The 25,087-nt window shown below is 35.7% G+C and overlaps 1 protein-coding gene across 1 annotated transcript; it reads left to right on the top strand.

Annotated features, from left to right (window-relative positions):
• Positions 1–13,038: 13,038 nt before the first annotated feature.
• LOC128559783 (uncharacterized) lies at positions 13,039–24,720 on the top strand. Its single transcript, XM_053552318.1, has 7 exons — positions 13,039–13,126; positions 18,277–18,339; positions 19,373–19,567; positions 20,117–20,176; positions 20,827–20,898; positions 21,236–21,307; positions 21,921–24,720. The coding sequence occupies exons 3-7, from the start codon at positions 19,402–19,404 to the stop codon at positions 22,130–22,132; spliced, it is 582 nt and encodes a 193-aa protein (XP_053408293.1). The 5' UTR covers positions 13,039–13,126; positions 18,277–18,339; positions 19,373–19,401; the 3' UTR covers positions 22,133–24,720.
• The last annotated feature ends 367 nt before the right edge of the window (positions 24,721–25,087 follow it).

Here is a 25,087-nt window from a genome sequence, read left to right as displayed (position 1 = left end):
GTGGTCTCGATTTTTCCCTACGTCTAGTAATGAAAAAGTTACAATATAAGCTATTTATAGTAACAACAAGGCAGTCTGAACGACAGCTAAATCCCCCGCCACTGCTATGGATAGTGAAACGGTAAACCTCTGATTTTAGCTGTGACCTTGACCTTGAACTGACATGGCTCACTCATGAATTCTGCACAACGTCTTGATGAGGTGATCATTTGACCCAAGTTTCATGAAAATCCTTCAAGGGGTTTAGGGTGACAGAGCTGAAACCTCTGACCTTCAGTTGTGACCCTGACCTTGAGTTGACATGGCCGACTCATGAGTTCTTGATGAGGTGATCATTTGACCCAAGTTTGATGAAAATCCTTTAAGGGGTTTAGGAGATACAGAGTGGACACCAAATGGAAGGCTCAAACCTTCTACCCTTAGTTGTGACCTTGACCTTGAGCTGGCATGGTTGACTCATAATTTCTGCACATCGTTCTGATGAGGTAATCATTTGACCCAAGTTTTATAAAATTCCTTCAAGGGGTTTAGGAGATATAGAGCGGACACGAAATGGAAGGCTCGAACCTTTGACCTTCAGTTGTGACCTTGACCTTGAGCCGACGTGGCTGACTCATAAGTTCTGCACATCGCCTTGATGAGGTGATCGTTTGACCCAAGTTTTATCAAATTCCTTCAAGGGGTTTAAGAGATATAGAGCGGACACAAAATGGAAGGCTCAAACCTTTGACCCTGAGTTGTGACCTTGACCTTGAGCTGGCATGGCTGACTCATGGGTTCTGCACATCCTCTTGATGAGGTGATCAATTGACCCAAGTTTTATAAAATTCCTTCAAGGGGTTTAGGAAATATAGAGCGGACACAAAATGGCAGGCTCAATCATTTGACCTTGAGTTGTGACCTTGACCTTGAACCGACAAGGCTGACTCATGGGTTCTGCACATCGTCTTGATGAGGTGATCATTTGACCCAAGTTTGATGAAAATCCTTCAAGGGGTTTAGGAGATATGGAGCGGACACGAAAGTGTTACGGACGGAAGGACAGACGGAAGGACGGAAGGAAGGACGGATGGAAGGACGGACGGACGGAAGGACGGAAGGACGGACGCAGACCATTCCTATAATCCCTCCGCCACGGCGGGGGATTAACAAAGGGAAGTAATTCTAAAGAAGGGAACTGTGCAAGACACTTCGTCTCATGATGGTGTATAATTGTGCCAACTTTCATCAAAATCCCTCCATGCATGTAGAAGATATGCTAACCCTAACCCTAACCTAACCCTAACCCTATTTTTAGTAACAATGACCTTGACCTTGATCCCAGAAACCCCAAAATCAATCCCAAGCTACAACTTTATATAAGTTTTCTATACACCAAGTTTCATCATGATAGCTCATTCCTAAGTTAAGTTATTGACTGGAAACCCTTTTTCTATTTTAAGTAACAGTGACCTTGACCTTGACCCCAGAAACCCCAAAATCAATCCAAGCAGGCTTTGTCTTGATATAAGCTACATACATACCAAGTTTTATTCAAATATCTTTACCGAAACAAAAGTTATTGACCGGAAACCCTTTTTCTATTTTAAGTAACAGTGACCTTGACCTTGACCCCAGAAACCCCAAAATCAATCCCATCCTTTGTCTTGATATAAGCTACATACATACCAAGTTTTATTCAAATATCTTTACCGAAACAAAAGTTATTGACCGGAAACACCAGTTTGACACCGCCGTCGCCCGCCCGCCCACCCGACCGACATCTACCCCAATCTAATAACTCAGGTTTTCGTTGAAAACCTATAAACCAGAAGGCCTAGAGCTTAGATATTTCACTTGTAGCATTGCCTAGTGGACCTCTACTAATCTGTTCAAATCTTGTCCCCCGGGGTTAAAACTGACCCCCGCCACAGGGGTCATTTGATTTTACATAGGAAAATCTTAAAAAAATTCTAAAAATAAACCAGAAGGCCTTGATCTTAGATATTTGACATGTAGCATTGCCTAGTAGACTTCTACAAAATTTGTTCAAATCATGACCCCCGGAGTCAAACTGACCCCGCCCCATGGGGTTACTCGATTGTACATAGAAGAATCTTCAAAATTTTCTAAAAAATAAACCAGAAGAGAAGAGCTTAGATATTTGACATGACATTGCCTAGCGGACCTCTACAAAAAAATTTCAAATCTTGACGCCACCAGGGTCAAATTGACCCAGCCCCAGGGGTTACTTCATTTTATGTTACTATAAATAGCTTATTTAGTAACTATTTTATTATTGGCCATAGGGAAAAACTGAGGCCACTTCTCCAATTTTTAGGTGTATTTTGACATATCTGTACCTTTAAGCAAATTTCAACTATATTTACTCATGATTCTTTTGATTGATCTTGATTATGATTTTTTGACCTTCCTGTCCTAAGTGCAATGATACCAGGTGAGCGATATAGGGCCATTATGGCCCTCTTGTTATTGTGATAACCTTGTCCATGTAATACATGCATGTCGATGTAATGACAGCATACTTGTGCACTAATACTGCAGAAATTCTATCTATCTATACGTCCGTCCATCCATCCGTCCGTCCGTCTGTCCATCCATCTCCCCTTAAGACTGCAAACCATCCATCTCCCCTTAAGACTGCAAACATTTGAATTATTGCCCCTTATTTGACGTGACAAATGTACCAGTGGAGGCACTGGGGTATATCACATAAAGGTTTTGGGCTGGTCTGGGGTATAGTAACCCCAGTTTGTCTATAAATACCCAGACCATCCAAAAACCTTTATGTGATGTACCACTGTGAGTGGGGGCACACACTGTGTCCTGCAGACATATTCAAGTTTGTACAAAATTTTTTATCTCAGACAAGGGCACTCGGAGTGCTCCACCCTCTTAAATCACCGGACTGCGGAGCATAGGTAATTTGTCTTTGTTCTGGGTGAAAAAAAGTGCAAAATGTGCATTTTTTCTTGCTCGCTACACTCGCATAGGTATTTATCTTTGTTCTGGATGAACCAAGTGCAAAATATGCACTTTTCTCACTTGCTACTCTCGCGTAAGTATTTGTCTTTTGTTCTGGGTGAAAAAAACAACAACAAAAAAACATGTATTTTGTCTCGCTTGTTAGGCTCGCATAACAAAAATTCAACAAAGTTTGCATTAGCTCCTATAACGCTCTTACCATTTGTGCAATATGCTAATAGCCCTTGGTTACACCTCCCCATAAAAAATCCCCAGAAATCCTATCGGGCTAAGAAATTCCAATCTGAGATACCTAGACAAGAATAAGTCTTATAAGTCATAAAACTTGGAATGTAATTAGCATGTCATTTCGGTTGACTTTGTCACAAAACCTGTCCTTTTAAAATACCAAATAAAGTTTCTCAGAACACCCAGAATGATCCATTATTTTCAAAAACCGGACCCCCTATTTGCCCCCCCCCCCCCCCCCCCCAACACAAAATCCTAGATCTGCCCTTGTCATTAGTTAAATATTACATAATTATTTTACTTCTAAAAGGAGCAATAAAACTAAATAAATATAACGCAGAAATATTAAAATTACTTTTTTCTGGTGTTGTGATTTGCACACCTGCTAAAAATGTACACAATGTATTTGACAGTATTTTGAGTACAGTAAGAGAATTTGACAAATCGAGGTATTAGAGCCAGAAGGCTCTATCTCTATATTTTGAAATTTTACAGGAGGACCATTTTTTCGTCTAACGGGTTGGAAAAGCATAAAAAGACCAATCTGACGCAGTGAAGTTATTGATATAGGGTTTATTTAGCATGATAAATACATTTTTAATTCTTATCTAACCTAAATAGGTCATAATACGCATAACTTGTTCTGGCACAAATGAATGTCTATTTCATGTATATAGTTCATCGTGCCAAAACATGCTATTGACTAATAGCAGGTTTTGGCACTGCGAATTTAACATATAAAATGCATTTCTGGTAATGCTGCAACACACTATTATTAGATAGCTGGTACACTGCCATCATAATGCAAATGAAATTATTGTCAAAAACCTGCTATAAAACAATGTCACATTCTGGCATTAGCAAAGTACGAAGGCAACATAAGGGTTTTTAAGTGTTTAAAATGCCATTCAATGATAGCTGCTTTTGGTAAAATTTGTTTCCGCATTTAGGAACTTATATTCGAGGCAAGTAACATCTATCAGACGCATGTTCGATCAGTGTTTATTAGTTCATCTGTTTTGTGCATGTTGGTCTTTCTTTAAACACATATTTATGAAGTAAATATTGTTAAAAGTCAATTAATTCAAATAATTGAAAAAAAAATCACGCATTAAGTGTCATTAACACAATGATTTGATAAATCTACATGTTCAGTACGAAAGAAATATTCACATCTACTGTTCCACAAGTTTACAGTACATAGCTCAATCAGATGTTCAGTCTAAATCATCGCTCGAATTTTCAACCATGTCTGGTTCTGCGAGGATTTCTTTTGCAAAAGGAGTAGATGGCAACGATTTATAGTATTCATGGTATTCAGTAGGTATAACTCCACTTTTGCAGAGCTGTTCTAGATCTATTTTCTTTGCAGCAGATATTGGCAGCTTTGATGCATATTTAGCAGGTACTGAATCATCAAATTAATGGTCAATTGTTGCCTTTGAGATCCTAATATCCTTATTTTCTCAAATTCATCACTCATGGTATACTTGAAATAGCACACTTCTTATTCCTCTTTTAAATATCGCATCCATTTCATTTTGTTCCACTCAACTTTCTTTCCCGACTCTGCTGTCTTTGGTGCCTTCATTGTCATAATTTGGTACTGCCTGAAGTCTAGAATATCATAGTGTTTAACAGGTTGCACATGGTATGGTTTTTTTATCTAGCCATTTGCAACACCGTATCCAACTGTGATGGAACATAAATGTGTGTTGTTGTTGTTTTGGCAAAGTCAACTGCAGTATGCATGGTATCTACCTCCACGAGTGTGTGCCCACTTTCAAGAAAATTATGGTCAATAACGTTAATGTTTGGCATTGTTCTTACGCAGTGCAGTAAAAATGACGCAATGATTTTGTTTCTACTTTGACCCCTGTAATCATCAGAATAAAGAACAATGTGGCTTTTTTTGTCTGCTGGAAGTGGCATAAGATGTAGTCTAATACATGTTCCTACTTCTGATGCCTCCGCTTGGCATCTAATTCACTCCAAATATAGCATGTACCCTAACTATCTCCGAGACTATAGAATGTTAGATTGTCGCAGCAGAGCTTCCACATGTTCTACATGAAGCTCACAAGGGAACATGATGTATAAAACAGTGATTGCAGATCAATGTAGGCGGTATGAACATTAGGTTCAGAACGAGCTTTAGTCTTGTCAGTTTCCTTTTCCAGACGGGCTCTCTGTTTTCTTGTCTGGTGATTATCATATTTCTCTTGTTGCTCAGTCATTATTATACCCTTTTGGATAGCATTATGGTAAGCATTGCAGGTCAGACATTGGTTGTGTTTGGAACGAAAGGTTGTAATTCTTTGTGAAAATATCTCAATATTTTCCCAAAGAAACTGGTCAAGGTCCTTGGTCTTGTACTCTTCTTCATACAAGTCATACATTGTTTTAAGTGTAAGTTCTGGTCCTAAAATTGTCTATTTGCCTCTTTACTAACATAATGTCCACTGACTTTTGGAAACAATTTAATGTGTCTTTTTACATGATCCAATGTGTTTTTGAGTATCTTGTTATGCGGTTTGTACTTTCCTATCTGATCTTGTCCAACAAAGTGTCTGTCTTTCTTTTTGTTCTATGCATGATCAATGTGTGATGTCCCCACGCACAAAGTGTCTACTTGCTTTCGTTTTTTCTTAATATTTCCATCTTTGTTGAGGTAAGTTCTAGTGGGTATTTCTTCAACTTGTGAACAAACATTTTGTTTTGGCCACCTTCTAATTTAATTGATTTATCAGTCACATCTGAATTTTGCACCATAGTATATTGGGGTATACGTTCTGTTTCACCCTCTGACCAATGATCGCTCCAGTCGTCTGGCATCTGGAATGCAAAAATACATTGAGTAACATTTAAAACATGACCATGGTTTTCATGAAATCATTACATTTTGATGAAAGTCCCAAATGTTAATATGCATAAATGATTAATAAAGTTGTGATAACTGGTTAAATTTATTACACAACCAATGATGTTTTAAAGGCACAGGGGTTATGACATCAGGGTCAGTAAATCCTTAGAAATGAAAACCCAAAATGATGTCATTTGTCATAAATATGTTTACATGATACTGAATGGAACGTGTAAACGTGTACATAGATGAACCTTTTTCTTTAAGATTTTACTATAGAACACAGTTGAAATCTATATTTCACCTCGTCTGGAACATTTTTTTTGTTACAATGTACAATCAAAGCCTGTTTTATCATGTTTTATTTAACATTCGACTGGTATAATTGTGATATTTGTTTGGATATTGAATTGAGCTAAGACTTAGAAAAATCTTGTTCTGACAAATGTACATGTACATATTTTTAAAAATGGTTTTTAATTTTACTTCGCCATGCATATTGTGTCTTTAAGTTACTATTTACTTACATAGGAATGCAAAAGTATATTCCAATAGGTGAGATGTAATATAGATAATATAAACTTCATCGATGCAAAAGTACATCTATTTTTGAGTCTCATTAATTTCAGTAAAAGCAAAGCATGCTTTCTTCGTATGGAATAAAATGACATTTTGTTTTTCATAAATTAAAATGTAATAGTGTATACATATTTATAAGAAATATTATATATTAATAATTTGAAATTTGTATATTATAATCGAAATTCTTACCTTTAACGTATGCACATATTGCTTCAAATAAGAACAGAAAATGTTTCATTTTGTCAACATTATAATGACTCCAAACATCTGGTTGGAAATGTACATTCCAGAAAAATATAAGTGGAAAACATTCACCCTTGAAATGGATAGCATGTTATCATCATAAAAAAGTGTCAACAATGGCATATCTTGACAAGTCCTAATTGCCCTATATTTGCATACCTGTTTCTTGATATCAAAATTTTATAAGATCTGGAAGTATACTCATTAGCCAGAAAGCCCTGTTAAACAATAGAGTTAATAGGCCAATAGAAAAATGTAGTCTGATTACAATTTTAAGCCCTATCTGTCCAGAACTAGCTATCACTACTTAGCAGGTTTTGACAGTCTTGTATTTTTGTAAATTCAAAACTATATTGTCTGCCAAATCCACCTATCATGCAATAGAGTGATATGACTCCATAAATGCGTATGTTATTGAAATACATAACATGTTATATAGAAATAGATGTTTCTGGAAGGCGTCTTCTGTGACTTTAAAATCATAACTGATTTGATCTTTATTGAATAACTATTGATAGAAATGAAATAGAATGTTCCAGATTTTACCAAAATGTGCAGCTTAAAGTGATATGTCAGAAAATATAAAAAAGCTAAAATCGAAAAATTGCATGCATAGGGCTTTCTGGCTCTAATACCTCGAAATGACAAACTGCAAAATGTAGATAAATTAAAGACTTCCGTCATGTCCGTATTAAAATATTAAAAAATTGTGACATGAACGTCAATTTGCTTTTAGATGATAATGATAACTATAATAATAATAATAATTAATAATTTATTTATTTAGTCCTAAGTTCTTCTTTCCTGTGACTGATTATGCAGGTTTCAAGAAGTTAAAGTAGAATTTTTTTGTTTTCAGGAGCTAGTGGGAATGGGTATCCAAGTATCAGGTAATCAAGGTATGTATGATATACCCCGATGATAATGATAACTATAATAATAATAACTAGAGCTATCACTAAAGGTGATGAATGTACCCCTCGCATGCACTGACACAGTACATTGCAATTTGACACACACAAGATTGCATAATTATGTGGACTGTCTGTATATAGACTGTATGTATACAGTATAGTAACAAAAAACAAAGTCCCATAACTATGCAGAATATTTATCTAAAAGAATGTAACATGCACCATGCACAACTAGGGTTGGTACTGATCACTTGTGTGAAGTTTCATTAAATTGTATATAAGGGTTTGGTAGATTAGTCACGCACAAGATTGCATATGCAGACTGTATGTACATAGTATGATAACAAGAAACAAAGTCCCATAACTCTGCAATTTTTGTTGCTGAAAGAACCTAACATGCCCCATGCACAACTACTGTTGTTACTGATCACTTGTGTGAAGTTTCATTAAATTGTGTCAAGGGGATGAGGAGAGATGGTGCGCACAAGATTGTGTCTGTGTATATAGTATAGTAACAAAAAAACAAAGTCCCATAACTCTGCAAAATTTTTTTCTGAAAGAACCTAACATGCCCCATGCACAACTACTGTTGTTACTGATCACTTGTGTGAAGTTTCATTAAATTGTGTCAAGGGGATGAGGAGAGATGGTGCGCACAAGATTGTGTCTATGTATATAGTATAGTAACAAAAAAACAAAGTCCCATAACTCTGCAAATTTTTTTTCTAAAAGAACCTAACATGCCCCATGCACAACTGCTGTTGGTACTGATAACTTGTGTGAAGTTTCATTAAACTGTGTCAAGGGGATGAGGAGAGATGGTGCGCACAAGATTGTGTCTATGTATATAGTTAGTAACAAAAAAACAAAGTCCCATAACTCTGCAAATTTTTTTTCTGAAAGAACCTAACATGCCCCATGCACAACTACTGTTGTTACTGATCACTTGTGTGAAGTTTCATTAAATTGTGTCAAGGGGATGAGGAGAGATGGTGCGCACAAGATTGTGTCTATGTATATAGTATAGTAACAAAAAAACAAAGTCCCATAACTCTGCAAAAAAATTTTCTAAAAGAACCTAACATGCCCCATGCACAACTGCTGTTGGTACTGATCACTTGTGTGAAGTTTCATTAAACTGTGTCAAGGGGATGAGGAGAGATGGTGCGCACAAGATTGTGTCTATGTATATAGTATAGTAACAAAAAAAACAAAGTCCCATAACTCTGCAATTTTTTTTTGTAAAAGAACCTAACATGCCCAATGCACAACTACTGTTGGTACTGATCACTTGTGTGAAGTTTCATTAAATTCTGTCAAGGGGATAAGGAGAGATGGTGCACACAAGATTGCGTCTACGGACAGACGGACAGACAGACAGACAACCTGAAACCAGTATACCCCCCCTTACAACTTTGTTGTCGGGGGGGTGGGGGTGGGGGGGGTACAATAATTAATAATTTATTTATTTAGTCCCAAGTTCTTTTTTCCTGTGACTGATTATGCAGGTTTCAAGAAGTTAAAGTAGAATTGTTTTGTTTTCAGGAGCTAGTGGGAATGGGTATCCAAGTATCAGGTAATCAAGGTATGTATGATATACCCGGATGATAATGATAACTATAATAATAATTTATTCATTTAGTCCTAAGTTCTTTTTTCCTGTGACTGATTATGCAGGTTTCAAGAAGTTAAAGTAGAATTTTTTTGTTTTCAGGAGCTAGTGGGAATGGGTCTAGAAATCCAAGTATCAGGTAATCGAGGTATGTATGATATACCCCGATGATAATGATAACTATAATAATAATAATAATTAATAATTTATTTATTTAGTCCTAAGTTCTTTTTTCCTGTGACTGATTATGCAGGTTTCAAGAAGTTAAAGTAGAATTGTTTTGTTTTCAGGAGCTAGTGGGAATGGGTATCCAAGTATCAGGTAATCAAGGTATGTATGATATACCCCGATGATAATGATAACTATAATAATAATAATAATTAATAATTTATTTATTTAGTCCTAAGTTCTTTTTTCCTGTGACTGATTATGCAGGTTTCAAGAAGTTAAAGTAGAATTGTTTTGTTTTCAGGAGCTAGTGGGAATGGGACTAGAAATCCAAGTATCAGGTAATCAAGGTATGTATGATATACCCCGATGATAATGATAACTATAATAATAATAATTATTAATAATTTATTTATTTAGTCCTAAGTTCTTTTTTCCTGTGACTGATTATGCAGGTTTCAAGAAGTTAAAGTAGAATTGTTTTGTTTTCAGGAGCTAGTGGGAATGGGACTAGAAATCCAAGTATCAGGTAATCGAGGTATGTATGATATACCCCGATGATAATGATAACTATAATAATAATAATAATTAATAATTTATTTATTTAGTCCTAAGTTCTTTTTTCCTGTGACTGATTATGCAGGTTTCAAGAAGTTAAAGTAGAATTTTTTTGTTTTCAGGAGCTAGTGGGAATGGGTCTAGAAATCCAAGTATCAGGTAATCGAGGTATGTATGATATACCCCGATGATAATGATAACTATAATAATAATAACAATTAATAATTTATTTATTTAGTCATAAGTTCTTTTTTCCTGTGACTGATTATGCAGGTTTCAAGAAGTTAAAGTAGAATTTTTTTGTTTTCAGGAGCTAGTGGGAATGGGTTTGGAAATCCAAGTATCAGGTAATCGAGGTATGTATGATATACCCCGATGATAATGATAACTATAATAATAATAATAATTAATAATTTATTTATTTAGTCCTAAGTTCTTTTTTCCTGTGACTGATTATGCAGGTTTCAAGAAGTTAAAGTAGAATTTTTTTGTTTTCAGGAGCTAGTGGGAATGGGTATCCAAGTATCAGGTAATCAAGGTATGTATGATATACCCCGATGATAATGATAACTATAATAATAATAATAATTAATAATTTATTTATTTAGTCCTAAGTTCTTTTTTCCTGTGACTGATTATGCAGGTTTCAAGAAGTTAAAGTAGAATTTTTTTGTTTTCAGGAGCTAGTGGGAATGGGTATCCAAGTATCAGGTAATCAAGGTATGTATGATATACCCGATGATAATGATAACTATAATAATAATAATAATTAATAATTTATTTATTTAGTCCTAAGTTCTTTTTTCCTGTGACTGATTATGCAGGTTTCAAGAAGTTAAAGTAGAATTTTTTGTTTTCAGGAGCTAGTGGGAATGGGTATCCAAGTATCAGGTAATCAAGGTATGTATGATATACCCCGATGATAATGATAACTATAATAATAATAATAATTAATAATTTATTTATTTAGTCCTAAGTTCTTTTTTCCTGTGACTGATTATGCAGGTTTCAAGAAGTTAAAGTAGAATTTTTTGTTTTCAGGAGCTAGTGGGAATGGGTATCCAAGTATCAGGTAATCAAGGTATGTATGATATACCCCGATGATAATGATAACTATAATAATAATAATAATTAATAATTTATTTATTTAGTCCTAAGTTCTTTTTTCCTGTGACTGATTATGCAGGTTTCAAGAAGTTAAAGTAGAATTTTTTTGTTTTCAGGAGCTAGTGGGAATGGGTATCCAAGTATCAGGTAATCAAGGTATGTATGATATACCCGCAAAGCTCTTATTTTCAGTTGGAAGACATTTGGTTCAGTTGAATTTATGTCTGCAGATTTTATTTTTACAACAGATTGCTTTTATCATACCATCTGGTTTTTTCTACCCCTGTATACAGACCTCAATTTTGCAAACCCTGTAATTGCTCTCAGACAGTACACATCAGGTGTGGGTACTTATCATTATACATTTCTTTGACCAGCACATTGACCCTGGTATATTTCTGCTAAATCTTTACAACTGAACATAATTAATATTGTCAGATTTGCCTGACATAATATATTTAAAACTAGAAATGTGTCCATGGGACACAGATGCCCCCACTACATGACATTAGTCAGGGGCCAGAACTCCTACAATACTGAATGAATCCGGATGCGAAACCCCAGGTGCACAACTACACATGCTGACCAACATTCCTGTAAACTTTGGTGATTCTAGGTCAAATACTTTTGGGGCTATGCGCGACACAACATTAAAATGACCAATTTTTTACTAAGTCAGGGGCCATAACTCCTACATGACTGGATGAATCCGGACGCGAAACCCCAGGTGCACAACTACACATGCTGACCAACATGCCTGTAAAGTTTTGTGACTCTAGGTCATATACTTTTGGAGCTAGGCACGACACAACATTAAAATGACCAATTTTTACAAAGTCAGGGGCCATAACTTCTAAATGACTGCATGAATCCGGACGTGAAACCCCAGGTGCACAACTACACATGCTGACCAACATTCCTGTAAACTTTGGTGATTCTAGGTCAAATACTTTTGGAGCTATGCGCGACACAACATTAAAATAACCAATTTTTTACTAAGTCAGGGGCCATAACTCCTACATGTCTGGATGAATCCGGACGCGAAACCCCAGGTGCACAACTACACATGCTGACCAACATGCCTGTAAAGTTTTGTGACTCTAGGTCATATACTTTTGGAGCTAGGCACGACACAACAATAAAATGACCAATTTTTACAAAGTCAGGGGCCATAACTTCTACATGACTGAATGAATCCGGACGCGAAACCCCAGGTGCACAACTACACATGCTGACCAACATTCCTGTAAAGTTTTGTGACTCTACGTCAAATACTTTCAGAGCTACGCGCGACACAACATTTTCGGAAGGACGGACGGACGGACGGACGGAAGGACGGACGGACGGACGGACGGAAGGACGGACGGACAAGAGCAAATCTATATGCCCCCCCAAAGTGGGGGCATAATAAAATGCACCAAGATATGACTTATTATGTCTCCCCCCATCTGGGGGAGACATAATGTTTTTGCCCTGTCTGTCTGTGTTTACGAGAGGACACATGTTGGGCAAAATGTATGTACGCTGGGAACTAACTGGGTACTTATTTACTGTTGGGTATACTCAAGAGTATAAGGTACATAAAAATGTCCAAAAGACTGTTACTGGCTATAAGGAAAAAAGTACCCAAGAAAATTTGGGACATATTTTTGTCCAATATATTTGTCCGAATCGTCCGTCGCTTACAATTTCAGTTTTTGCTGTTTCCCGCGTTTAGTCTACACGGAAGTTACCGATGATTTCCGACTTAATCATTATCCAATGAAATTGAATAATACAATTGGACATGCGCTTTGACGGGCACCTGCTAGTCACCGCGTGCTATCGGAGAATCGAAAATTTTGGGGAATTTGGGCACATTTATTGGTGAGTTTTCTTCAGATTTAATATTTGTGGGTATGATAATCTGATTTTCTACCATTTATGGGTACATCCTGTGAATCCATAATGCATTTGTTGAGTTGTTATTGTCCTGTAGGGAAGGATTGCTCATGTTCCTATTACCCCACCCACTCAAATGTAATGGGACTCGACAATTTTTTCGTCTAAAATTTATCATGTGTAAATTTGTTTGACATCTTTTGAGGCAGATAATTTTTGTACCTTGATGGTTTGTAGATATATGCAATAGTGCATTTTGAAATTTATTTGTGGAGATGCCATGGCCACGTGTGTTTTAAAAGGTGATCGGACATGCAATTGTTCGGGAGGACCTTCCATTTTTGTATTAAGAAAAAATCATGTACGTTTCATCATAAGAACACTGAATGAAGAAGAAAGACACGATTGTTGTTTGCATGAATATGCCAACGGATATCTTATTTACATGGCAGATTTTATGACACGGACTTTGACATCGCTGATCCTTGAAAATAAGGTTTTTCATCAGAAATTTTAGAAGCACTGGATCTTGTATTCATCTTGGAAAAATGTAAATGTAGCAAAAAGAATAAGTTAATATAATTTGAATTTTTTGGACATTGTGATAATGTTGCATTGTCCCATGTACAGCATTTCTTTTACATTTCTGTTCTGAAATCCCACTGAAACATTGTCTGGTATAATTTAGAATTTCATGTTTTTATTATGTGTAAACAGTACAACCAATGTGTTTTTCCAAAGAACACGCAGTCACAGTAGCACAAAGCAAATTGAGGTGTGCAGTTGCTGTGACCTGGACACCACAAAAATCATGTGGCTCCCTTAACGGTCACCGTGATCAGTTAAAATCGGTGTTCACTGTGATTCATGGTGTCTGTAGCCACTTAAATGTAAGTTGCTTGTGGTATTTCAAGTAGTGATCAGAAAAGTGGCCGATTAAATTGTGTTTTGAAACATGCCAGTGAAGATATAAAGTTCATGTATTTAAAGTCCTGCAGTTATTTTTTTTAATATTTTTGTTTACTAATTTGACTAACCTGAACTCATCTGGCGCAGCAACCCGGAGGCTGAATGTTGCAATTGTCATGTGCATCGGATAGAGAACCGAACCATATGACTTTGTATGATACTCGGAAAATGCGCTTTTCGGATACGTTAAAACCGTCCACAATTTTTATTTGATTCTTTTGTTTAAAAATTAGCTTGTTCGGGCTCTTATAGCTCAGGACTTGATACATGTGTGTGACAAGTCACATAACTCTTGAAAGCATAATATTATCAGAATTATTGCCCTTTGAAATTTAGAGATTGTAAAAGATACTCACATAATATGGACAGTGTCACATAAGTTAACTCCAAAAACTGTAGTAGATATTAGCCTTAACTTTCAAGACATGCTAATTATAGTAAAAGACATGGGTAATTATCTGTGGCAAAGTAATGTTTTGGGGTATTATCACTCCTGTGACAAACCTCTAGTTTTGATATAGTTCAGATGAAAATTTTGTTGGGTATTCTGTCCTTTTTTTCTGGGTAGTATTACGGTCTATAACCTTGCTGGGTACCCGGTAGCCCAGATCATTTATAAAGTCTTAATTTTAATATAGCTTAATGAAAGTTTTGTTGGGTATACTGTCCATTTTTTGCTGGGTATACTGTCCATAACCTTGCTGGGTAGCCAAGATCATCTATAATGTCTTAAGTTTAATATAGCTTAATGAAAGTTTTGTTCGGTATACTGTCCATTTTTTGCTGGATAGACTGTCCATAACCTTGCTGAGTAGCCCAAGATCATCTCTAATGTCTTAAGGTTAATAAATATAGCTTAATGAAAGTTTTGTTGGGTATACTGTCCATAACCTTGCTGGGTAGCCCAAGATGATCTATAAACTCTTAATTTAAATATATACTGGTAGCTTAAATGAAAGTTTTGTTGGGTATACTCTGTCCATTTTTTGCTGGGTAGACTGTACATAACTTTGCTGGGTAGAACAAGATGATCTATAAACTCTTAATTTAAATATACTGGTAGTTTAAATGAAAGTGTTGTTCAATGTTGGGTATTATGTCCATTTTTGGCTGGGTAGATGTCCATAACCTTGCTGGATAGCCCAGATCATCTATAAACTCTTAAGTTTAATATAGCTTAATGAAAGTTTGTTGGGTATACTGTCCATTTTTTGCTGGGTAGACTGTCCATGAAATTGCTGGGTAGTCCAGATCATCTATAAACTCTTAAGTTTAATATAGCTTAATGAAAGTTTTGTTGGGTATACTGTCCATTTTTTGCTGGGTAGACTGTCCATGAAATTGCTGGGTAGTCCAGATCATCTATAAACTCTTAGTTTAATATAGCTTAATGAAAGTTTTGTTGGGTATACTGTCCATTTTTTGCTGGGTAGACTGTCCATGAAATTGCTGGGTAGTCCAGATCATCTATAAACTCTTAAGTTTAATATAGCTTAATGAAAGTTTTGTTGGGTATACTGTCCATAACCTTGCTGGGTAGACTGTCCATGAAATTGCTGGGTAGTCCAGATCATCTATAAACTCTTAAGTTTAATATAGCTTAATGAAAGTTTTGTTGGGTATACTGTCCATAACCTTGCTGGGTAGGCTGTCCATAACCTTGCTGGGTAGCCCAAGATCATCTATAATGTCTTAAGGTTAATTAATATAGCTTAATGAAAGTTTTGTTGGGTATACTGTCCATAACCTTGCTGGGTAGCCCAAGATGATCTATAAACTCTTAATTTAAATATACTGGTAGCTTATATGAAATTTTTGTTGGGTATACTGTCCATTTTTTGCTGGGTACACTGTCCATAACCTTGCTTGGTAGCCCAGATCATCTGTAAAGTCTTATAATGAAAGTTTTTAACCAAGTTTTCCGCCCAATACTTTGAGTTAGGAGTGACCTATTGCAACAAGAGGGCCATGAAGGCCCTGTATCGCTCACCTGACCTATTGACCTAAAGATCATCAAGATTAACATTCTGACCAAGTTTCATCAAGATATGTTCATAAATGTGGCCTCTACAGTGTTAACTAGCTTTTCTTTTGATTTGACCCCGTGACCTAGTTTTTGACCCAACATGACCCAGATTTGAACTTGACCTAAAGATCATCAAGTTTAACATTCTAAGTTTCATGAAGTTACAGTCATAAATGTGGCCTCTAGAGTGTTAACAAGCTTTTCCTTTGATTTGCCCCCATGACCTAATTCTTGACTCAACATGACCCAGATTCAAACCTGACCTAAAGATCATCAAGTTTAATATTCTGACTAAGTTTCATGAAGATATAGTCATAAATGTGGCCTCTACAGTGTTAACAAGCTTTTCCTTTGATTTAACCTAGTGACCTAGTTTTTGACCGAAGCTGACCCAGGTTTAAATTTGACCTAAAGAGCATCAAGATAAACATTCTGACCAAGTTTCTTTAAGATATGGTCATAAATGTGGCCTCTACAGTGTTAACTAGCTTTTCCTTTGATTTGACCAGGTGACCTAGTTTTTAATCCTACATGACCCAGATTCAAACTGGCCCTTAAGATCATCAATATTAACATTCTGACCAAGTTTCATGAAGATATAGTCATAAATGCGGCCTCTACAGTGTTAACAAGCTTTTCCTTTGATTTGACCTGGTGACCTAGTTTTTGACCCCAGATGACCCAATATCGAACTCATCCAAGATTTTATGGAGGGTAACATTCTGACCAAGTTTCATTAAGAATGGGCCAAAAATTTGACCTCTAGAGTGTTAACAAGCTTTTCCTTTGATTTGACCTGGTGACCTAGTTTTTGACCCCAGATGACCGAATATCGAACTCGTCCAAGACTTTATGGAGGGTAACATTCTGGCCAAGTTTCATTAAGATTGGGTCAAAATTGTGACCTCTAGAGTGTTAACAAGCTTTTCCTTTGATTTGACCTGGTGACCTAGTTTTTGAACCCAGATGACCCAATATCGAACTCGTCCAAGATTTTATGGAGGGTAACATTCTGACCAAGTTTCATTAAGATTGGGCCAAAAATGTGACCTCTAGAGTGTTAACAGTCAAATTGTTGACGACGGACGGACGGACGGACGGACGGACGACGGACGACGACGGACGCCGGACACAGGGTGATCACTAAAGCTCACCTTTGAGCACTTCGTGCTCAGGTGAGCTAAAAAAGCTTAGTGTGGAGGAAGTTTGTATAGATAGGAAGGCTGGGATTGCTCTTGGGGTCCCTAGGGTCAAGGTCAGGTCACCGTTACTAAAAGTAGAAGATTGGTTTCCAAGTTAGGAGTAACCAGTTGCAAAGAAACTGGGTATAGAGAAAGCTTTTATGGAAAGAAAGTTTGGGGTCAAGGTCAGGGTCACTGTTACTAAAAATAGAAAATTGATTTTTACTCAAAAACTCTAGTTCAGAATGATCAGTTGAAACTGCATGTGAAGGTAGCTTGCATGGATAGGAAGCTTGATATAGCATTTGGGTCTGCTTGGGTCATGGTCAGGGTCACCATTACTAAAATAAGCATAAAACTAGATTGAGCATCTTGAAAACCTGGTTTTCGGTACATTGTGCTGTTTCTTGTGTTGGGTATACTGTCCATTTTTTGCTGGGTACACTGTAGCTTGCTGGGTAGTGCACTTACTGGGTAGTGCAAATCCTCTATGACTATTATAATATCATTATCTGATGTTGTTCAAATGAATGATCTGTTGGGTACTCTGTCCACTTTCTTTACTGAGTACGCTGTCCATAACCTTGCTGGGTAGCCCAGATCATCTGTGTAAACTCATAACTTCAAATCAAAGTCTTTGATATAGTTCAAATGAAAGTTTTGTTGGGTAGACTGCCCATAACCTTGCTGGGTAGCCCAGATCATCTATAAACTCTTAATTTGAATTATTTAAGCACAATTTTGGTAAATATTTTTTGAAAACCTTAGGGAGGAGCTACAAACCTTTCGTTATAAGCTGTATAAGTATTAGATGAATATGAGAATTTTCTGCTTGCAGATTATTTTTGATATGTTATTAAAGGCCTTAAAGGTCATTCATATTTATTTTTTTAATCTCTGGAGTTGCTAAATTAGTATATCAAAAAGTTGGAATAAATGTGCTAAATACTATTTTACAGAGACACTGAAAAAGAAAGCAACGACATTAGAAGCCTTACTAGCAGATATACAGTGGGCACTTGGTGAGTATTTGGATTTATAACAAATATAGCTTCATACTTAAAATAATAAATAACAGTAAGAACTATTGTCACCACCTTATTGATGTGGCATTGCATGAGTCAATTGCATTAATTTTGTGAAGTAAAAGCTGTGAACTTGAATTGTGGTAAACTAGCACTTGCTTATTGTAGTGATCCCATTGGCAGTGGCAGGTTCACCTTTTCTGAAGTAAAAGTTATTACCCACTTCATTTCAACCCATGCAGACACATTTGAAATAACAATATAAGTATATAGCACTGCGGTGTCGTAAAATCATTTTCATCAACAGAAAGTCTGTGGGTATAAGATGAATGAACTTTGGCTTTCACATCTTGCAGTTTCATGCAGAAAAGATAGAATTCAGCTTAAATCGATGCTAGGGACCGTCAGAGATTAGGTAATAATCTCTGATTAACAGGCTGAATAAAAGCCAGTCTGCAATCTTTGCTGTGTTTGTGCTCTTGGGTTCCGGAGGATCTTATTTTTGAACATATTTATTTTATTTCATGTTGGTCTTTTATTTGTGCTACAAACAGTGCTAGAATTTAAAACTATGAGAATATTGTATTTTGTTGTGCATTGGTACAGTTCTGCAAATTAAACACTGCATGAAAGTGTATGTAGATAAAAGTGCGCAAAATTTAGTCCTCACAAAAATAAGTAACACCATAGTTAATACAGATTTATAGATTCGGGAAGAACTATATTTACGGAACAAAAGTTATCTGATGAAAATATTCTAAGAAATCAATTTATGTACATCTTATGTCTCTTGGGTGGATTTCTTTTAAATAAATATTGCAAACGTGTGGTTCTTTCTTACATAGTAATGTTCGGTCTGCTGTTATAATGTTCAATATTATAAATCTTGTTTCTTCATTACCCCTGATTGGTAACACCAGCAACCTAGGTTGTTGTGAATAACATTGACAGTGAAACCTCAACAACATTTCAAGTTTTATGAAAGACACCTTTTACAAATTTACTAATGCAGTTTTTACATTTATTGCAGATATTTGATTTGTCACCCCAGGAACAATCATGGCTTGTCAATTATCTTGGCCACTCAATGGACATACACAAAATCCATTACCGACAAACAGCTACCACCATCGAGCGAGTGGATATATCAAAGATGATGCTTCTCCAAGAGTACAACCTCTGTGCAAAGTATTCGGGAAAAAACTGAGTGAAATTGATTTGAAAGGTAATTTTTACTTTATTATGTAGCTCCACATTTAAGTGAAATGTCTCCAATTTTCACTGGAATCTGCACTTGTGAGGAACATGCTGAGGAATGTGTGAATGTTTTTCCCCATTTTTAACTGTTTTTCGCAGAAAAAGAAGTGGTGCATTATCGGCCGTCATCATTCAAGTACAAAAACTAATATTGGCCACAATTCAAAAAACATTTAAAGATATTTAAATGAAACTTTATATACATGTTGTCAGAGACTGTACACAAATGTATAGCAAATGGACTATGGCTTCAATAATTTCTGGGATACACTTTTATAAAATTCGGAGATGCCTACTGATGTGAAAGGTATAGCTCTGACACCTCAAACTGATCAGAAATCATTTAAAAGACTACCACAAATACAGCTTTATTCCAAAAAGTACAATTCATATGAATAAAAATCACTAAAAAATGGATGCATTTTTAGCCCAAGTCTCGGACTTGGACTAGGGAGACATTTAGTAATGTGCAATGATAGGAGAGTATTAATAAGTTTAATGTTTTATTCTTTTACAGAATTGAGTGTTACCTCTGATGGTGGGATTGAGTTGGACACGGAGGAAGAGCAAACAGAAGGTACATGTATAAACTAGGAATGTCTACAAATATTAGAATACATTTAATTAATACTGTATGAATATTTTACTTAAAAAAGTTTAAAAGATTAATGGTTTAAAAAAAATCCAATCCCAATCATTTATTGAATATAATATGCTGTGGTGTTCTTTATTTCAATGAAGGTTTTATTGCAATATGAGAGCATCTTAAGCATAAAAAGTAACATTTTGTAAAAGATAGCAAATGTCAATACCTCGTGAAAAGTAAAATGAAGTTTTGACATTTTGTACTTTAATGCATAAACACTTGACATGGACACATTTTATGCCCCTGTCATCAAATAATTGACTGGTTAGTTCTTTGATAGCGCTACCCTTGTAAACGCTCAAAAGATCACATTTTAAGTTGAATCTGCATTAAACTTGGTTAAAATGTTTGTCTCAGTCATGACAATGATGGATGTCAAGTTTGAAACACAGCAAATGAGGTCATAAAATGGGTCAAATTACAGGAAATTCTTGTGAAGTCATGAGGAAGTATTGTTTTTAGTTAATCATCAATTAACTTGGTCAGAATGTTTAAATGATGGCAAATAATGGCGGTGGCATGTGCGCTCTCGACACTTGTTTGCTTCTTGTCTAGTTTTGTAATTAAAAGAAACTTTTCAGGTGTACCAGAAGGTGGTCCAGAAATTGCAAGCGTGACAGACACTGATGGGTACACCCCAGGAAATAACAATAGTAAGTAAAATTGTTTTGTATTTTTTCATCAAATGTTTGTTAGATTTAGTCAGAATGTTTGTCTTGATAATCTCTAGGTCAAGTTCGAATTTGGGTTATGTGGGGTCAAAAACTAGGTCACTAGGTCAGATCTTAGAAAAACCGTGTATGCAATAGATGCTGTATTTTTTCATCAGATGTTTGTTAAATGTGGTTAGAACTGTGAGCGATACAGGGCCATCATGGCCCTCTTGTTTAGATTAAAATATTGTAATCTAAATCAGAATAGGGTGAGGTTTAATTATGAGTTCCCGCAAGACAACTATTTCTGAAGAATGAACCATTTCCTGCATTTCAGTTGATAAACCAGATGTTTTCACATTTGAGGAGGAAGAAGCTACATACCACAAACAGAAAAAGAGTTCAGCCAGTAAGAAATTTAATCCATTCAAAACTTTATTTAGCTTTAGTAAAGAATAGTTAGCTAGCTATTTGACTCACCTGGGCTTCGGTGTCCGATTTGGTTAAGCAGGTACCTCAATAACCACTTGCGGGAATTGATTGAAACTTGAGACACTTGTAAACCACAATTGTCCTCTTATAAAGCAAGTTCTCAGTTACTTGCTTAACGCAGACCCAGTACCACAGTGACTTCTCCTAAAAGACACTGAATGGATCTTGATGAATCTTGTCATAAATGTTCTTCTACCAAAGTTGTTCAAATGCATTAACTTACTTGCATATTCACTTATCTACTTAAGCATCAACTAGTCAAGGGTATGTAGCATTGTGTAGTAGTTCACATCAAGGGCAATCAGATGGCTTCAGCATGCAACTGAACTGGTGAGCGATATAGGGCCATCATAGTCATCTTGTTATTAAACCCCAATATTCGGAAGAAGCTTTTTGTATTTACCTACATTTGGCAAGAAATTGCTTTAGAAGTAAGCACCGGGAATAGTCTAGCAGGCTGTCATACAGAGTCTCAATTTTTAATTAGTTACAATGAATGATCACTAAGTAATGGGAAATGTTTCTTATAGGTAACACCAGGGTTCAGTGGACGAAAGAGGAACTAACAGAAGTGAATCGTTACTTTGAAGAAACCATTGCAGCAGAAAAAACACCTGGCATGAAGGAATGCAAAATGGCACAAGAAAAGAGCAAAACAGATGGAGGCATGCTTCACAAACGGAATTGGGAGACTTTGAAAAAGAAAGTATGGAATATAATCCAGAAAAAAAAGCGTCGTTAGGCTGCTCTGTGTTGACTTGGACAAATAGACCAGTTGTGATATTGGAAAGAATTCAGTCATACTGTGCGCAACTCTTACTTTTTAAAGAGATTTTGATCAAACTTTCACTATTTTAATTGGTGCATATTATCATCCTTTCTTAGTTTAATCATATTTTGCAGATTTATAGCCCTTGTTTGTTTTATGCATTTATATTGGTGAAAGTTTTGCAAGCATATGCTGTAACTTCTTATTTATAAGTGCATCACAATACTGTAGATTCCATTTAATTGCATAAAGATTTGAAGTACAAAACAGCCTTTTATGTCTTAAATATATACTTTTAATACATTGCTTTTACGTGCCATTCCTTTTTATACGCCTGTTTTGGAAAAACGGGACATGTTATGTGTTCAGCCTTTAACGGCTGGCGGGCGGAAATCTGTGTCCGCTCGATAACTAGAGTATTTTTCCTTGGAACTTAACCAAACTTATACAAAGTGTTTATCTCTATAAAATTTAAGTCAAGTTTGATATGCAGCCAGTTCTGACCAGTATCTCTATGTACTGGCCCTTGAATCTGTCAAAATTGACAGTGTCCATTCAATAACTAGGATAATATTTCTTAGATGTCAGCCATACTTATACAGAAGATGTATTACTATAAAATCTAGGTCAGGTTATTCAGACAGTATCTCCAGAGTTAACGCCCTTGAATTGGTCAAATTGACAGTGTCCGCTCGATAACTAGGGTAATATTTCTTTGATGTCATTCATACCGTATGTATACATAAGACATACGTATTACTATTAAATATAGGTCATTTTCGATAATCAGTAAGTTCAATCATTTAGAGTTATGGCACTTAATTCTTAATTTGTCAAAAGTGTAAAAATTGACTGTCTGCTCTATCTCTAGGGTAATTTTTCTACAATTTCTGTAGTATAGTAATTTGCTATGTCATGCAGATATTGTGACATTCTGGCACTTGTTTTGAATTACTTCCCTTTGGTGTTAATATAAATAGCTTATTTTGTAACGTTTTTATTATTGCTCGTAGGGAAAAACTGAGGCCACTTTTTTGTGGTACAATATTGGTGTTACTGCCAATTTTAAGATGTATTTTCACCTAGCCTTACCTGTTTAGGATTTTTTTGTGGCCTATGAAAAAAAAACATGTATAAAATCTATTTTACTATAACATATGATCTAGTTCAAGAACGGTCTCAGCTCAGTAACTCATTGCTTTACGCAATTTTTATGACATAGGACAGTAATTTTTTCCAAATCGGTCATTTCCTTTTTTAGCTCGACTATTCGAGGCATCTGCGTTAGCGTTAGTGTCACACCAAATGTTAAAGTTTGCGTATCACCCCAAATATTTTCAAAGTCCATTGAGATATTGCTTTGAAACTTTACACACTTGATCACCATCATGACCCCAACCTGTACACAGGAGGAGGTAACTCTATCAAGCATTTTGACAGAATTATGCCCCTTTTTCGACATAAAATTTAAGTTTAAGTTTGCATATCACCCTTAATATTTTCAAAGTTTATTGAGATATTGCTTTGAAACTTTGCATACTTGTTCACCCTCATGACCCCAACCTGTACACATGGGGAGGTTTCTATCAAGGATTTTGACATTATTATGCCCCTTTTTTGACTTGGAATTTATGTTAAAGTTTGCGTATCACCCCAAATGTTTTCAAAGTCCATTGAGATATTGCTTTGAAACTTTGCACACTTGTTCATCATCAAGACCCAAGTCTGTACACAGGAGGAGATAACTCTTTAAAGCATTTTGACAGAATTATGCCACTTTATCAACTTTGAATTCATGTTTTAAGTTATTACACTTAGACTAACTTGGCTTTGTTATACTATCCAGCACTGAGAATAGTCGAGCGCGCTGTCTAGTGACAGCTCTTGTTGGATTTATTCATACCTTCAACCATAAAACTCTGCAAATGTTTCTTGTAAAATTTGTTTTCTGGGTCAGTTGTTTTAAAGACAGAAAATGAAAAAAGAGCATCTTAAAACTCTACAGTTTTTTATTATTCCATTTGCAAATACAGGTGCTAGAATAAAGAAATTGGCTATAACGGGCATAATTATATTGTGACATTCTGGCACTCTTGTTAATTATGTAAAAACTTACATTTACTAGTTATCTGATATTTTGAGGAAAAGTACATGTACTTTGCATTTTTGCTATTATTAAATGAAAAGAAATAGGAAACATAATGGGAAAAGCTTTTTTTACATTAACCTCGTTTTTAGCTATATATATTTTTATGTACCTCAGTGCATATTGTGGGACTTCTTTATGCTTCGATTATTGTGTGTGTGTGTGTGTGTGTGTGTGTGAAATTATAGCTCTGTTTTATTTTGCACATTTTATGATTTATATAGAGAAATACTCTTTAGTGTGCAACTTTTCCTTCATTTCTTGAGGTATTTTGACATTTAATGTTACGTGCTCCAGAGTATAATGTTGGACTTTTGTGGTTTGATTTCATATTTGGCCAAATTATGAGTTGCAGCAGTTTTCATTTGATCCTCGTTATGTTCTTTAATTTACTACAAATTTTACTTGTATTATATATAGTTGTTTGTATCTTTTCAATTAGCATATTGTCAGATGTAGATTTTAACCAGATTTTCATAAAAATATCTGGGTTGGTGGTTGGGAGGGCATGCTGTTTTAAACTTCAGTTAAAGGTGAGATAACCAACTTAGGTAAAAAGTATTTCCACTCTACTTGAATGACTGAAGATCAGGTTTTGTGAAAATTCTGTGACACGTGCCTAACCATAAGAGGGTTTCCCGCAGAAATACATGAAGGCAGTGAACTCTTTACATAATGGTATAAACACAGTATGTGTTTCCTTTATCAAATAACACTTGGAACTTACTTGACTTGCCTGCTTGCCAAATGGGCCCTTGTCAAATAGTTGATTTCAGAAGTGA

Source organism: Mercenaria mercenaria, chromosome 10 (genome assembly GCF_021730395.1).
Source record: "Mercenaria mercenaria strain notata chromosome 10, MADL_Memer_1, whole genome shotgun sequence".
Lineage (NCBI taxonomy): Eukaryota > Metazoa > Mollusca > Bivalvia > Venerida > Veneridae > Mercenaria > Mercenaria mercenaria.
This window is presented reverse-complemented; position numbering and strand designations above follow the sequence as displayed.

Bases quoted from the DNA above. Each gene is read 5' to 3' on its own strand.
- LOC128559783 (XM_053552318.1), top strand. From the start codon at position 19,402: ATGGCTTGTCAATTATCTTGGCCACTCAATGGACATACACAAAATCCA. The intron at 20,177-20,826 runs GTACATGTATAA...GAAACTTTTCAG, and splicing joins GGAGGAAGAGCAAACAGAAG to GTGTACCAGAAGGTGGTCCA. The intron at 21,308-21,920 runs GTAAGAAATTTA...TGTTTCTTATAG, and splicing joins ACAGAAAAAGAGTTCAGCCA to GTAACACCAGGGTTCAGTGG.